The sequence below is a fragment of the Typopeltis vanoorti genome, chromosome 2 (genome assembly GCF_054136105.1).
Source record: "Typopeltis vanoorti isolate ZY-2024b chromosome 2, IOZ_Tvanoo_1.0, whole genome shotgun sequence".
Taxonomy (NCBI): Eukaryota; Metazoa; Arthropoda; class Arachnida; order Uropygi; family Thelyphonidae; genus Typopeltis; species Typopeltis vanoorti.
Genome location: NC_143550.1, coordinates 61231605 through 61248268, shown reverse-complemented (window position 1 = coordinate 61248268; position 16664 = coordinate 61231605). Strand labels below are relative to the sequence as shown.

The 16664-nt window shown below is 38.2% G+C and overlaps 1 protein-coding gene across 1 annotated transcript in view; it reads right to left on the bottom strand.

Annotated features, from left to right (window-relative positions):
• The window catches only part of LOC150109077 (protein bicaudal C homolog 1-A-like), a 169488-nt gene that overhangs the window by 85790 nt on the left and 67034 nt on the right, over nucleotides 1–16664 (bottom strand). The window contains exon 4 of the mRNA XM_090401568.1: nucleotides 8191–8401. Within this exon, the coding sequence (XP_090257694.1) occupies nucleotides 8191–8401 (211 nt within the window). The remainder of the gene's footprint in view (nucleotides 1–8190; nucleotides 8402–16664) is intronic.

The following is a 16664-nucleotide window of genomic DNA, read 5'->3' as shown; positions in this document are numbered from 1 at the left end:
CTTCTACTCTTTTTTTTTTTGTAATCCCACATGGATTAATCCGATAAAATCCTTTAACTAAATTAAACGTTTATCACATCCTCTTATCCACCAAACTCTGCAATCCACATTTCTTCAACCTCTCCATAGCCAGCATTCCAAAGTCCTGATATTGTCTTGGTCACTAATCTCTGGACACTCTCCAATGTTTGAGCCCAACAGTCCAAGTGTGGTCTGACCAGTGCTTTATACAGTGGCATAAATACTTCCTTATCCCTACCTGTTAGTACTTATAGCAGCATTACAATGTTCAGTCTTTGCAACATTTGCAATATAACCTTTAAACTTCAGCCTGTCACATCACTAAAATCTCTAATCTCATCCACTTCCTGCAGTACAGCACCCTCAACATAGTGCACAGCCTTATACTTCAGCACTCCAAAATAACTTGAATTTGAACTTTGGATTTGGTGATAACTTGAAGTTATCACCAAATCCAAAACATTAAAGTCTCTAGTTACTTCAGTCACATGCTGCTACATGCTTCATATTTCTAATATTCCTCCAAGTTTCCTTCACTTCATCCAGTATGGTTCCATGAATAGAGTATGCAGCCTAATAATCTGTGAATTTCACATTCACAAATGTTACATTCAGCTGTATGAAACTAATATCCCCAATTATTTTCTCACCATTACAACTCATTCAAATTCTCCTGAAGAGCCATAACATCAGCACTATTACTAATAAACCCTTTCAGGCTTCACATCAGCTGTAAACAACTAAATATCTCCCTGTGGTCAGTAACAATATAATTGACAAAGGCTGAACAGTAACATTCCTGGTACTGAACTTTGTGAACCCCCCCCCCTTCCCCTTCCATAACCTTTCCACTCCTTGATATCTAAACATTGAAACAAATATCAGCATATTATTACCAAAGACTTATCTAGGAGGTCCTTTTATCAAACACAGCTCATCATACCGTGCTTTAAACATACTCAAATTCTCTGCAGACCACACACTCTCAGGCAAGGCATTCCAATCATTCACAACTCTGCAGGGGGGGGGGGGGTTGAGACAGCCTTCCCATGACAACACAGATTGCAGCAGGCTTCCAGAAGAAACTTAAATCTGGAGCCACTTTCATTGACCTAACATCAGCTTATGACACAGTCTAGATCAGGGGGCTCCTCCTAAAGCTAGGAAATATTATAAGGTGCAAAAAAACTTTCCAGCTTTTTGAATCCATTCTCTCCAACAGAAAGATCCGGATCGATATTGGCAGAAAAAAAAGAGCAGGCCCAGATTTCTTCACAATGGTCTCCCTAGGGTTCTGTGTTATCCTCTTTACTTTTTAACACCTACGTGTACGACTTACCACATACCAGCTCAAGCAAGTATATGCATGCTGATGACCTAGCAATCCTACATCAATCTACCTCTGTTGGATCGTAACTTCTTCTCAATCGTGTTTTATCATCTTATAACTCTCTCCCGTTGGTATTTATTGGTTGTAGGCTGATGTATCAATCGAATATGAAGAAAATTTATATTATACTGCACCACTCAATATTCAGAAATTGCAAGAGCAACTTAGATAAATCAACCTTCAACTGTATCAGGTTATCATAAGTTGATTTAAGCAGAGGTTTTTATTACATAGGGTTCCCGCTAAGATTCAAATTATTTTAATGAGTGGTGCAATGAAACAATCAGGCAAATACAAGATTCAATTCAAACAAAATTATTTAATGGAGAGTCACATAAATTACATTATAACACAATATTTCAACAGGGACATTACAATTAAACGAATACAAAGCTCTCATTAAGATTCTAGTGTACTACTCAGCTGAGCTTAAACTTTATAATTAAATATTATATTTAACAGATCTTATCCTTCTTGTTACAAAGGACTACTATCATAACTTTACTCTGATCAAGGTTACATTTCAAAACATTTTAAATATCAAATCAGTTCAAAATATTCACAAAGAATACACCTCATGAACTATCAGACATTCATTTGTAATTCCCTAAGCTCAGTCAATCAATTTTAGTTCTTGTAAGTTTGAGATTCCTAAATTACATCAAATAGGCTTCACAGTATTCTCATTCAGTCAATGAACACTTAATTCAATAATATAGCATTTATCACTTGAAGAGGTAAAAGTCTTAGCACATCACACATTAAATCTCGACTCATTGAATACAACAACTAGGAATAATTTACTTTCGGCGGAATTAATTTTTGTTATAGTAAAAGGTAATCTTACCAGGATATAGCTTGGCCACATCATAAGGAGATCGAACAATAATTTTAAAGTCCTTGCTGACTTTTACTTTGTAGTAACACAAACTTTGTCTTTGGTTTGAATGAAGTCCCCTGTTCTTACTGATCTCTTTAATTTTGTCAAGAATTTGGGCTAGTTCTTCCTTGTCATTATGGAGTCAGCATACCTCAGACTACTGATCAATCTACAACCTATCCTAATTCGTGTCTTGAGCTCATCCAATGATACGCATGACGTCCTCAGCATAGATACTAAACAAGCAACAAAAAAGTAGGCATCCTTGCCTACTTCCCTTTCCAACCTGAAGACAATTACTCTAACATGGCTTCTTGCTCACTGTACATGTTAGCTATCAACCTAGTAATGTTGAGGGAAAACCCATTTTTTTCATTGCTTCCCACAGTTTCACATGCTGAACAGAGTCAAAAGCTTCAGAGTAGTCTATGAAACATTACCATAGGGAGTCTAAATTCTTTATACCTTTCTATGATCTGTCTAAGACAAAGGATTTGATCTCTGTTTGTTACATTTTCTTTTCCTAAAACCTGCTTGTTCCTCAGGCCTATTTGCCTCAACTTAGTTAGAATGATCCTTAATAAAATATTGCGTGTAGTTCTTGCAATCCTTCGTATCTCCCTTCTTATTCAGTGGTATGAAAACAGACTTCTTCCAGTCTCTAGGCCATGATTTTGTCTCCCATACCCTAGGAAGTTTTTTCACTTTGTTATATTATAAATTAAAGATACCAAGAAATTATTTACTTGTTTTAATCCTTTATCCAAGTGTAAGCATACAAAGTTTGCACCTGAAGTATTTTCAGGACTGGGGCAAGTCATATAAGGAAGCTAAGACTTCAACATCACTTCCCTTAGTATCCCATAATGCAAAGCACATCTCCTTGCGAACATGTATAATGTGATGCATCATGGGAAGGGTCACTACCCAGACTGGTTTTGACCTTTAATAAATTTAGTTTAATCCTTTATCCCAGTGAGAGCAAACAAAGTTTGCACCTGAAGATATTTTCAGGTGCAAACTTTGTTTGCTCTCACTGGGATAAAGGATTAAACTAAATTTATTATAGTCTAACCTAGTGAAAAATAAACTTTCAACTGGTTTTGACCTTTATTGAGGTCTCTTCAGTGGGAGCCAGACCCAGAGATGATACTAAAGTAATGCAGAATTCATATTTTCAATACATGAGTTGCCAAAATGTCACACCTTATTATTAAATTACTCTGGATTAGAGAAAAGTTGTTGGAAGTTTTTTTACTTGGTTATACTATAAATTAGATACCAAGAAATTATATACTTGGTTTAATCCTTTATCTAAGTGTAAGCAAACAAACTTTGCATTTTCAGGACTAGGACTTTCAATATACAGTTCTGAAGTATTTTCAGAACTCGGATATTGAAAATATGACTTCTGCATCAACAACTTTTGCTAATCCAGAGTAATTTAATAATAAGGTGTGACAGCTTTTGGCACATATATTGAAAATATGACTTCTGCATTACTTCAACCTTAGTATCATCTCTGGGTTTGGCTCCCACTGAAGAGGCTTCAATAAAGTTCGAAACCAGTCTGGGGTGACCCTTACCATAATGCATATTATTATTATTCAGGCTTCCGTGAAGTCAAAAGACTCATCATGGGAGGTCCCTCCTAGGAAACACAAAATCTATCATACCACTCCTTGAACTCATTGACCGTTCTCACCACTATCAGGCAATGCATTCCACGGTTCAACCGCCCTCCATGCAAAGAAACCACTCCTCACCCTCTTGCTCACAGCTTCCTTTCATAACTTCCAGGGATGGCCCCTTGTCATCACTCCTTCCTGCTGTTCAACCAAGAGAAAAAACTCCTCAGTGTCAACCCTGCACAGCATTATAAATGTTCACAAGGAGATGTGCTTTGCATTATGGGATACTAAAGGCAAGTGATGTGAAGTCTTAGCTTCCTTATACAAGTTTCCCCAGTCCTGAAAATACTTCAGGTGCAAACTTTGTTTGCTTACACTTGGATAAAGGATTAAACCAAGTATATAATTTCTTAGTATCTTTAATTTATATTATATTCCCATACCTTAGTAATCAATCTATGAAACACTCTTATCCTTCCATCCCCTGTAGGCTTAATTGTGCTGGGATTCCATCTGCACCCAGAGCCTCTAAGCTGTTTAACTGCTCTTTCAAAGTTCTGCCCAAGTGGAGATGGTTCCAAATCAAAATTTTCCTCTTGAGAGGGTAACTCCAAATTTTCTTTATCCTCTCTATTGTACAGTTCCTCACAATATTCTTTCAATGTTTTTTATTTCCTGTTATTACTGCTCCATTCTCATCTTTCTGACATTCAATTTGGTTTAAAACTTGCTTAAGGTCACAAACTAAATAAAACATCTGTTTATAATTGTGCTTCCTCATCTAGAACTCTCTCTTCAAATTTATTATTATTATTCAGGCCTCCATGAAGTCAAAAGACTCATCGTGGGAGGTCCTTCCTTCCTAGGAAACACAAAGTCTATCATACCACTCCTTGAATTCATCGACCATTCTTGCTCTCACCACTGTATCAGGAAATGCATTCCATGTTTCAGCCACCCTCCATGCAAAGAAACCACTCCTCACTCTCTTGCTCACAGCTTCCTTTTGAAACTTCCAGGGATGGCTCCTTGTCATTGCTCCTTCCTGCTGTTCTACAAGTGAAAGAACTCCCCAGTGTCAAACCCTGTTACTATCTCTCAACAGCTGGAAAGTCTCAATCATATCACCTATCTACTGAACTCTGCAGTTCCTCATAACATTCCCTCAGCCGATCCTCATAACTAACATTGTACAGTCCTGAAAATCTTTATCTGCCTCTGTACCCTTTCCAGTTAATTTATTCCCCTTCAAATCCTGGGGGACAATTCAGAATAATTTAAGTTTGGTCTGATCAGGGTCTTACTCAATGGGATGATAACTCTTATCTCTGCAGGTCAGCATCCTTCTCGGTATTGCAGCAATCCTGTGGGTTACCTTCAGGACCTATACAATACGTTCCATGAACTTCAGTTTTCTATCAATCACCACCTCCCGATTTCGTCTCCCCTACTTCCTCCAGTACAGCTCCTCCAATCATGTATGTAGCCTCTCATCGATGTATCCCAAACTTCAAGAATTTACATTTTGCTGCATTAAACCGATACCCCCATCCATTTGCCCATCTGCCTAATTTATTCAAATCCTCTTGCAGGGCTGCTGCATCTGCATCATTACTAATAACCTTTACCAGTTTTACATCATCTGAAAACAACTGAATATTCCCCTGCAATCCATTGACAATGTCATTGATATAAAAATTAAAATTTATTAGTATAAAACTTTTCTTTGTTCTGCCTGATGGCTGACTTATCTAGGAATCTCTTATTCTTCAGTCACTGTGTCTCAGTTTCTCCAGTCACCTTCTTTTGATTAGATCCCATGTTGAATCTAATATCCATGGGTCTCTTGGTCTTCTAACTGGGCTGAGATACTTTTTGGTTGTATCCTGTATTATAACCTTGATTGCTTCCCAAAGCATTTCAGCTGCATTTTGCTTGCTAGTCTCCAAAAGATCATCCAACCAATTTTGTTTGTTCTGTGAACCCATCATCATCATCAAATTCCTGCCATGTACCCTCAAGGGGTGTACAGGATATGACGGTACTACATGAAAAAATTACATCATTACTAACTTCCTATCTACAATTTTCCTCCAAATCAGTCTGTTACTTGTCAAGACTCCAACATTATCAGATCTTATATTTCTATCGTCTAAGGTACTTTGTACCGCATCAATCCACCTATATCTTGGTCTTCCTCTGGGTTGTTTACCTGCCAACCTGGCAGAGAACACTTGTTTTGCTAATCTTTCCTCTCCCATTCTATTTAAGTAACCATACCACCTGAGATTAGCCCTGCTAATGCATTCCTGGATGCTGACAATGTCAAGTTCTTTCCTAATATCCTCATTTTAAATATGATATTGCCATTGATGCCATCTGTTCACGCCTCTAATCTTTCTCAGGACTCTCATATCTGCGGTCTCTAGTCTTTGGTCAAGTGTTTTACTTCTGACCCAGCTCTCAGATCCATAAGTGAAAACTAGTTTGAACACTGTCTTGTATACAGCTAATTTAGTGTTCCGACCAATTTCTCTTTTATTCCATATGAATTTATTCAATTGACTTCCCACCATACCAGCTTTGCTGATTCTGTTGTCTATTTCTATATTTAATTTACCATCTTCAGTAAAAATCGTGCCTAAGTAGCTGAAATGTTTTACTTGTTCCACAGGTTCTCCATTCACAATACAGTTGACATTTTCAATGATTCTGCCTATTTTCATTGTCTTTGCATTGCTGACCTTCATACCATATCTATTACAACAGCTATTCAATTTAGTCAGAGAATCTTGCAGACTTATAGCAGATTTATTTAGAAGTATAACATCTTCTGCATAAAACAAAGAGCTGACATTAACATCTCCAATTTTGATATCAGGTTTAATACCACTTTCCTTCATAATGTGATCCATATAGATAATGAATAAAAGAGGGGATAATGTACATCCTTGTCTCACACCAGATTTAACATTAAACCATCTTCCTGTACTTCCTTCAATTCTAACTGCTGAACTGCCACTAGCAATTATTCTGACATCCAGTCTGGTGGGAGGTGCCTGACTCAGAAGGTTTTAGTCTTAGGCTTACTTTGGCTCTTGCTAACTTAGTGTCTGTACTGCAGTCTGCTCCAGGACAAGTATACACATCACAGATGCTTGTCCTGGTGCCTTAACATCTAGCATTGACTAAGTATAGGAACATTGTGGGTGTTTCTGAAAGGTATTGGCAATAACTAACCTGAAACATGCCACACTCAGAACTAACTCTCATACTCTTTTCCAAGTCCTCAGATGTAAAGTACATCTCTCTCCTTGGTAGGCAGTCCAAAAAATCTAAGTTTTCATAGAATTGCGCACTTTTATCGGGCCTATCTGTGTGGGGTGCATAAACTATCACAATTGATATATTGGTAGGATGAGCCTTAAGTCTAATACAAAGTATCCTGTAATTAATGGGATTATAAGCAAGAAGGGTTCTTGCCTGAACTGTCTTAAGTATCACAGATACACCCCCCCCCCCCATGATGCTTTGAGTCACCTCCCGAAAAAACAACTACCTTACCATTCTGTCTTTTGAAGTGACATTCTCCATTCCATCCGGTCCCTGAAATTCCCATGATGTCAATTTTATACCTCACCATCTCTTTAAAAACAATATCAAGAGTACCCATCTGTATACCCCTGCACATTCCATGTGCCTACATAAAATTCCCCTCAAAGATTAATCCTATACCTTCTGTATTCCTCGTTCAGAATATCAATGAACTTAATTTCAATGAAAGAATATTTATGATTTTACAAAGCAAATGGACATTAGCTTTTTTAGATTTGTGAACAGTAATCTAAGGTGATATGACTTAAACAAAATGGGAAATGAAAGATAAAGATACCCACAACAAAAATTACAGGGTAAAGGCCAAAGAAAGTTTGACCTGGACTGGTTGATGCAGTAAGGATTATCACAGAAGATAGCATATCTGGTCTTTTCCAAAAAATTCATAATGGAAATCAGATAACCCAATTAATAAGAAACAAATAACAAAATGTTAATTGTGCTAGACCGTCATAATATCCTAAACACAGGAAATGATTCATATTAAACAGGAGATAAGTATAAATGTACAGCTTAATAAGGATTAACATACACATAAGTGTAGTGGAAACATATTTTAGGACTGTTGTCAAAATCAAGTACTTATCACAGGTCAGTTTTATTTTTAAGGCATCTCTGTATATAAATACATAATATACAGTTAAAAAATTTACCTGAGTAGGATTTCATAACTGTCATAGGAAATGTGCTCAAGCTATTCATAGTTTCATTTTGGAGAACTGCTGTCATCAGTATATCAGATGTCAGTGATGCAGTATGCTTTTCACAACAGAGTGGAACTTCACTTTGGTCAAGTCCTAAAATTTGTCTCCTTGCTTCAAATAATGATCTTGAATCTTTTTCTGCACCTCGCAGAAGTGCTGACTAAAACAAACAAGCAGGAATCTTATGAAATTTTCAAAGAGAACAAAGCAGTTTCATAAAAATTGTTTAATAGAAGTAAAATTATCATTAATTTCATTGCTATCTTTCACTGCAAACTAAGAGTCACAGTCTAATACCTATCAAGGAAGGCTTGATAGGTATTAGACTACAAACAATCAATCAAGTTACTATAACTGCTATAAGGAATAAAGCAAATTACTGCAATGAGCAAGTTATGAAGCCTTTCTCATTCTATTACCATTTATTTCAGTTTCAAGACCTACATGGAATTACTAGACTCATTTTACTTTCCTGCTGTTCTCCATAAAGAGGATGTACTTCATTCATTGCTCACAGAATCCATACAGACAGGACCACTTTTTCATTCACTGCCTTGGCAACAGCTCTCTCCATCTGATAAGCTTCTCTCCAGCTTATAAATCTCATTTCCCTATGTTTTCTCTCACTGCCAAGCTCTGCAAACTACTCCCTCTATATATTTCCGATGTCACTACCACACGAGGCTGCAAACCCTATAGAAAAACAATGATGTGCGATTAGGTGTCAAGAAAAAAAAGTAACCTATTGATACTCTTTGAAGAGCTAGAGGTTGTCTTTGAAGGATAATTCCCAAGAAAGGCTGTTCCAGAGAACAGAGATAGGTGGAATGAAAGATGAATGGAAGTAGAAGTTTCAGTGCATTAGCAATCCAATCATAAATGGATGTTGGTCAGCTACTGCCTATGTTATTGTACGTTTAAAAGAAATGGGAGAGAGGGATGCCAGTTCTGACCAATACCCATGGAAACATCAATTAACTGAACTGCCATCTTCTAGAAAGCATCAGGGTACATCACTGCAAATGTCAGAGAAGGTTCTGCAGATTTCGGATATGTACAGAGTATACCTGGATAGATGAAAAGTAGTCTTCTGCAAAAAATTACAATTTTTTTGAAGCTGAAGATTCCACAGAAATGGTTTTTGTGCCAGAAAGACTAGGAGATAAATGATGCATTCCAAGAAGTGAGATCTGGAAACCGGTGAGCTGAGCTAAATAAATTATCAAAGGTAGAGAAGAACTATGGTATTTTTTGTAAGCAAAAAAGGAAACTTTTGTAAGCATTGAAGGAAACAAGTTTGTCATCATCCCATTGAAGGATGAAATGGAGCTGCTGGCTGCAGAAATTCTTAAGATATTTGAGTACTAGAAAGTTTATCATAGGATGAAGAGGAATTGAGTGCTACCATCAGCAGAACCACAGGTAGTCAAGATATGAGAAAATGTCATTTATGTATATGAAGAAGAGAAGACAAAATAAGAGCTGTGAAAAATGCCTGCATTTAGTGAGAAAATCTAAAGAGAACACTTTCCACTATCACATACACCAGAGTGAATGACTTTAGAGAAAATATGATTGTCCTTGGTAAATGTGGCGGTCGAGTTTAGCTAGTCTAGAAAACGTGTTTAAAGTTAAATATAGTGTGGCTTTTTGTCACAAATTGTGCTGCAATTGTGTATCGGTTAGAAACAAGTGTCCTTCAGTGGTACTATTGTTTAGAACTGTGTTGTATATATTGTGTTTTCACTGCCGTTTGTTTCACTATATCAACGTGTAAAGATGGCGTCCAACAAGAAACGTACGTCAGCGGCGCGCAGGACTTCTACTACTACAAGAAAGGCCGGCTCAGCGTTGGATTTTTCGCAATGGATGCGTTGCGGAAACTGCTATATGTATGCACCGAAAAATGTGAAGGATCTGTGGTCGGTCTGGCAAAATGAAAAGAACGAAAATGTCGACGTATGTGAGAAGTGTCGGGATAGGCTGGAGCGTTTAGGAATGGAAGCTGACATCGGGACCGTAGCGGAAGAACTTCGGCGGGAGTTTATGAAAATGAAAAATGACCTTCATCTTCTTCATGAGGAAGTGGAAGTGATCGGTAAGGAGATACTGGAAGTTAAAGCGGAGTTTAATGTGTTAAACAGAGAAATTAGGACTATAGAGATTACTTTAGCTGAAGTAACTAGAACAGGATTACATATGGGTGAGTCTTTGGTGAATGATTCAGTAATAAATAGTATGGGAGTGATTGTGAGTCAATATAATAAAACCACAAGTGGCCTAGAAGAAATGAGATGTAGTGAGAGTGGGGGGGGTAAGTAATAGAGAGTTGAGTAATGAAGCTGGGAGAGTCATGCTGAATAGTGTAGAGAATGAGTCCATGAGTGTGGACTTGAATGAAGTTAAGAGTAGTAAAATATATGGTGATTCTATGATTAAGGGTATGGAGAGTGGTATGCATGAGGAGTGCTTGGCTGATGGGACAATAGAAAGAGTGGCTTTAGCAATAAAGAGAGGGCATGAAGCAGACAAGATGATAGTTATGGTGGGTACGAATGACCTGAGAGGTAGTATAAATCGGGTAGGAAAAGATTTAAGAACATTATTAGATATTGTGAAGAGGAAAAGTGTCAATGGGAGAATAGTGTGTGTGCTGCCTCGTTTTGACAATTACGAGTTAAGTAGACGAGCAATGATAATGAATGATATGATTGCAAGAATGTGCAGAAAAAGAGGTCTGGAGTTTGTTGATGTTTGGAGTGTGTTTGAAGGAAAAAGGCAGTTGTATGCTAGAGATGGACTGCATCTTAACATGGAAGGACATAAGCGATTGAAGAAGTTATTGTTTTCTGAACAGGTTGAAGTTATTGGGCAGGGAAACTAATATTGAAAAGGTTGAGTGTAAGAGAGAGAAACTTTAGCACTGATTGTGTATTTATTGATCCTTATAGGCTGAATAAATTGCAGAAGAGAGGGGATAAAAATCGGCATAGGACTACGGTAGTTAATGACTTATATATCAGTTCTAAAGCCGGTACAAGATCTAGAGGGAATCTGCAATTTTTGTATACCAATGCTAGAAGCATTCGAAATAAGAGAGAAGAATTTTTGGCATTAGTCAGTGAAATCTCACCAAAAGTTGTAGGCATTAGTGAAACTTGGCTGTCAGCAGAAGATGTGGTCACTGGAATTGAATGTGATGGGTACACTATTTTCAGGGAGGATAGAGAAGATAGAACAGGGGGAGGAGTACTGTTGATGATAGCTGATGTGTTGCAGCCAAAGAAAGTAGTATATCATGATGATAGACATGTGAATAAGAGTTCATTTGAGGCAGTCTGGTGCAAAATAGCGACCAAAGCAACCAAATATACAGTTGGATGCTGCTATAGGCCAGGGAGTACGGGGGGAGATATTGAATTCATGCATCAGCAACTTAGTGCAATGAGTGAAGGCTTGGTGATTATTATGGGGGATTTTAATTACGGTGATATCAATTGGAAGGAGGAAATATCACGTAGCAAAAAGGAAATGGAATTCATACATCTTCTACGAGATAATTACTTGAAAAGCACGTAACTGAAGGGACACGTGGTGTGAGAGTGTTGGACCTGGTTATTGGTTCAGAGGTTATATGCATAAGTAAGGTGTCCTCGTTACCTCCAGTTGGTGAAAGCGATCATGTGGTATTGACTTGGGAGGTTGCAAAATCTGTGGATTTTTCTATTAAGAAGGGGTATGTACGGAACTACAGGTTAGGCAATTATAACAAGCTTCGGAGTGAGCTTGCAGCCATCCCATGGCAGAACATATTGCAAGGGAAAGATGTTAGCAGTGCTTGGGATAAAATCAGCGGGTATCTGAGGAAAGCAATATCAGATTGTGTCCCCATGGTTAGGAGGTCAAACAAGGCAGGCATTAGATGGATGAGCAGTAGTATCAAGCTTGAACTGCAAAAAAAGAAAATGTTATGGAGAATTTACAAGGAGAAAGGCGATCAGGACACCCATGAGCAGTACAAGGCTCAAGCTAGGAAAGTTACCAGCATAGTAAGACAAGCTAAATCAGATTATGAGAAGACCTTAGCCAAAGAGATCAAGGGTAATCCCAAAGAGTTCTTCCGCTATGTGGCAAGTAAGAGGAAGAATGACTTCGGAAGGATAACCTTAGTGGGTGCTGATGGTATTGAGGTGACAAAATCAGATGTAATAGTCGAGTTACTGAGTGATCACTTTTCAAAAGTCTATCACCCAAGTGAGGATATCTCTATACCTACAGCAATACCTAATGTGAGAATTGAAGCTAAAGAATCAGAGGTATTAAATATATTGCAAAACTTAAATGCAAACACTGCGGTAGGCTTAGATGGAATATCAGCTCGGGTGTTGCGTGAATGTGCAAATGAATTGTCAACCCCTCTCACCTGGATATTTAACTTAAGTTTGAACTCTGGTATGGTCCCTAGGGAGTGGAAGTTAGGCAAAGTGGTTCCTTTGCATAAGGGTGGCTCTAAAACTGCGGTATTGAATTACAGACCAATCACCATCTCAGGAGTAGTGGTAAAAGTATTGGAAAAGTTGGTTAAAGACAAAATTCAAGAATGGGTGGATCAGGATATGATACTCTATAGAGGCCAACATGGTTTTGTTAAAGGTAGATCCTGCCTTAGCAATCTATTAACTATTCATAATAGAATAACGTCTGAGTTGGACAAAGGAACTGGCTACACAGTGGTACTTCTGGATTTTGCTAAGGCTTTTGACAGGATACCCCATAGAACACTGTTACGCAAATTGGAGCAGATGGGAATGGATATTAAATTGGTGATATGGATAGGAGAATGGCTCAGGGAGAGATACCATAAGGTGGTGTATGGAGGAGCCGAGTCCAGAATGAGGCAGGTGACCAGTGGTGTGCCTCAGGGCTCTGTGCTTGGGCCAATGTTGTTTAATTTGTATATAAATGATATAGGAAACGGCTTAAAGGGAGATATTCAGTTGTTTGCTGATGATGCAAAGTTGTGTAGTGCAATAAAAAATCAAGCTGATGTTGAAAGTTTGCAGGAGGATTTAAATAAGCTGGTAAAATGGGCAAAAGAAAATGGATGTCAGTTCAATGTGGAAAAGTGTAAAGTCATGCATTTTGGGATTAAAAGATTACCAGCTGTGTACTACATCGATGGAAAGGTACTCCAAGAGATTGATGAGGCTAGGGACTTAGGGGTATTGGTAGATAGGGAGATGAAGTTCAGAGGACACATTGCTAAGGTGTCCAAGATTGCACATAGGATTACTTGGTTGTTGAGGAACACACTGACATCCAGAGATAAAGAGGTTATTATTCCCCTTTATAAAGCATTGATACTTCCACATTTGGATTACTGTGCTCAGGTCTGGTCACCTGGATTCCTTGGAGATGAGGAGGCTGTGGAGAGGGTTCAGAGAAGAGTGACCAAGTTGGTGAGCGATATAAAAAATGCTCCCTACATTGATAGATTGAGAGCTTGTGGATTGCAGAGATTGGTTGATAGGCAAAGAAGAGGGGATATGATAGAAACATTCAAATTACTAAAAGGTTTTTATAGGATTGATGCAGGGGAAATGTTTCAGCTGTGTGAAAGTGATGGAAGAACAAGAGGTCATCTCTGGAAATTAAAGAAGAGTGTGGTTAACAAAGGTGTCAGAACAAGGTTTTTTGCCTGGAGGGTGGTGAATGAATGGAATTCATTGCCTGACTTAGTTGTGAGCTCTTCGTCTGTAAATGAATTCAAGAAGAGATATGTCAGATATTGTTTTGCTAGTTTGGGTCTCCCGCGATGAGTCTACTGACTCCATGGAGATACCCGTAATAATAATAATAATAATAATGAAGGGTGGACAGGCAGATCACAAGATGGCAATTTTCTGATATGAAGCAGCAAGACCTATATCAAATGCCCTGGAAATTTGAAGTGTCCAGAGGTAGGTGATGTAGGCAAGAAGATCTGGATATGCTGTGGATCTTGACAGAATCCACACCAGCGGCCACTGATTAGTTGAAAGTTCTCCTAGTGTTTTAAAGTTGACTGCCAACTCCTGTTACCTTTAAGATAGCATTGAAGTAAAAACAATACGATGGGAAACACAAACTGATTTTTTTTTTTTTTTTGAATCACTGAATAAAGGCTCATCTCCATGCCATGGGGAAAGTGGATGTCAGCTGAGTATAATAGAGTATAGAGATTAAGATAAGATGATAAAGAGCAGGTGTTAATTCAGGAGCACATCTCCTGGGCAAATTGGTGAGACACCATTAGGACTAGGAGCCCTTTTGGTATCCAAAACAGTTCAAAATTCCTTTGATGTTATTTTAGCAAAAGGCATGTGGTGCAATGTTTCAGGTATAGTCAGAGATTATCTACCCCCATCATCCATGCAGTAGTCAGACAGGAATGGGTATCCTTACTCAACATTCCATGTTCCCGATACATTCTTACTTTGCCACTAGATACTTTACAGTTTCCGTATTAGGAGATATTCAGAAGACTAGATAGGTGCCAAGTAGTCCAGGTGAAGCCTAATCAATACTTTATATTCCAGTGGTGCAACTGCATTGTTATCACTGCTTATATTATTACATCCTCCATAGCTCAGTTGATATAGACAAAGCCCTTTGGTTGGAAAGACCTGGGTTCGATTCCCATCAGTGACATGAGGAACCTTTATCTGGTCTCTTCTTTTGACAAACGGTGAGTTAGCCAGTCTCATACAGAGGAAAGGGGTTTTTTCACCTGGAAACTGGTTTTTCATCCCCCAGAACAGGCAAACCGGCCCCCATGAACACACGCAGCTACAGACGTAGGACATACCAGGAAGCATAGGGCTGACCACCTCATCCTTGGGACGGGTACAGTTTGGAAGGGCCAAGGACAGCTCCATGAAGGCCACTAGGTCTAATACACAAAAAGGAAAGATATCCTCCATGGAGTTGGCAGACTCATCGTGGGAGGTTCATTCAACTGACAACATATTTATCATAGAGAATATCATATATTCTTCTCCGTCTAGCAGTAATCCTCTAGGTACTTTCAATAATCACTGAAATGTCCCCTCCACCCTTTATCTGCCATTACTCCCCAAGAACAGTCACCAATATAGTATGCTATATTCCATTTCATCTGAACAAAATGCATTAACATTACAATTAATATTAAATCAACATTCTTAATTCTCATTTTCCAATTGCACCAGCTTGTTCGTTATTCTGAAATGATACCATATCCAAAGTGTCATTAACCTCTCCAATTTTGCATTATGTGCAGATAACTGAATATCTCCCTTTCAGACCTTGGAATAAATAAATATAAATTAAATAAATACAGCACTAAAAGAAAACCCACTGGCTCAATACTTACTGCCTACTTTACTGAAACCAAAATAGTTTTATGTGTTACTGTTTTTCAGAAGAAAATACCAGAAAAACATTCAAACACATGAAAATCAGTGTTAGCTCCTTTTATTTTTTATAACCCCACACACAAGAGGTCAAAATATAATAGTACCATGCATAGGCAAGTGCTTAAGGAAAAAGCAGTCTATTAACAAGCTTTTTTGAAAAGTTTGGGAGTTGCACTCATTAGGGAAAAAAAGTAGTATAGGGAAGGCTGTTCCACAGAGAGGGTAGATGGAATGAAGAAAGAAGATAAGCTAGTTCAATAATTGCAGCTCATATTCTTAGAGACCAATTCAGTGGATAAAAGTACCTATAAAAATGCATAATGCAGAAACAGACCACTTACAAGAAAGCGACTGGCGTGAACCTATATAGGTGTGTGTGAATGTGTGTGTAGGGGGGGGGGATGGGTCACCTGTCAGGCAGACTGTTCTCCTCTGCCTATAATTAAGAATTCATAGGGAGGTTTGGGTGCAATGTCCCAAAAGTGAGAACTGTAATGTAAAGCCAGTCAGATTTAAAATTTATAAAGTATTAGGAGCTGAATAGGAGAGAACATTTTGAATGAAAATGTACACAAAGATTTTCATAGGCTGAAGAGGCTATGGATGTAATAGTTAATTTCAGTATAATCTGGATTTGAAAGCTAGTCCAAGAAGGGAAACCATGATGTAATAAGACTATTTTGATAGCATTGTTTATGGCAAGGTTTCCCAAACTGTGTTCTGCAGAACACTGGTGTTCTGCAGAAAGTGAATAAGTGTTCCATAAAAAATTATCAAAATTAATGAGCCTGGAATGGTTTTAAATGCGGCGAAAGTTTTAAAGTTCAAACATGTTTGAAAATTAGGCGCTCCTCATTTTGCGTGTGGATTGTACTATCAAGGTCAGCGTGCACACTGGCCTTGAATCAGCCACCTGTGCTTGTCGACACCTCAGAGCGCGAGTGAAGTATGGAGGTATTTATTCTAGGAAACGTGTGGTCACGAGCA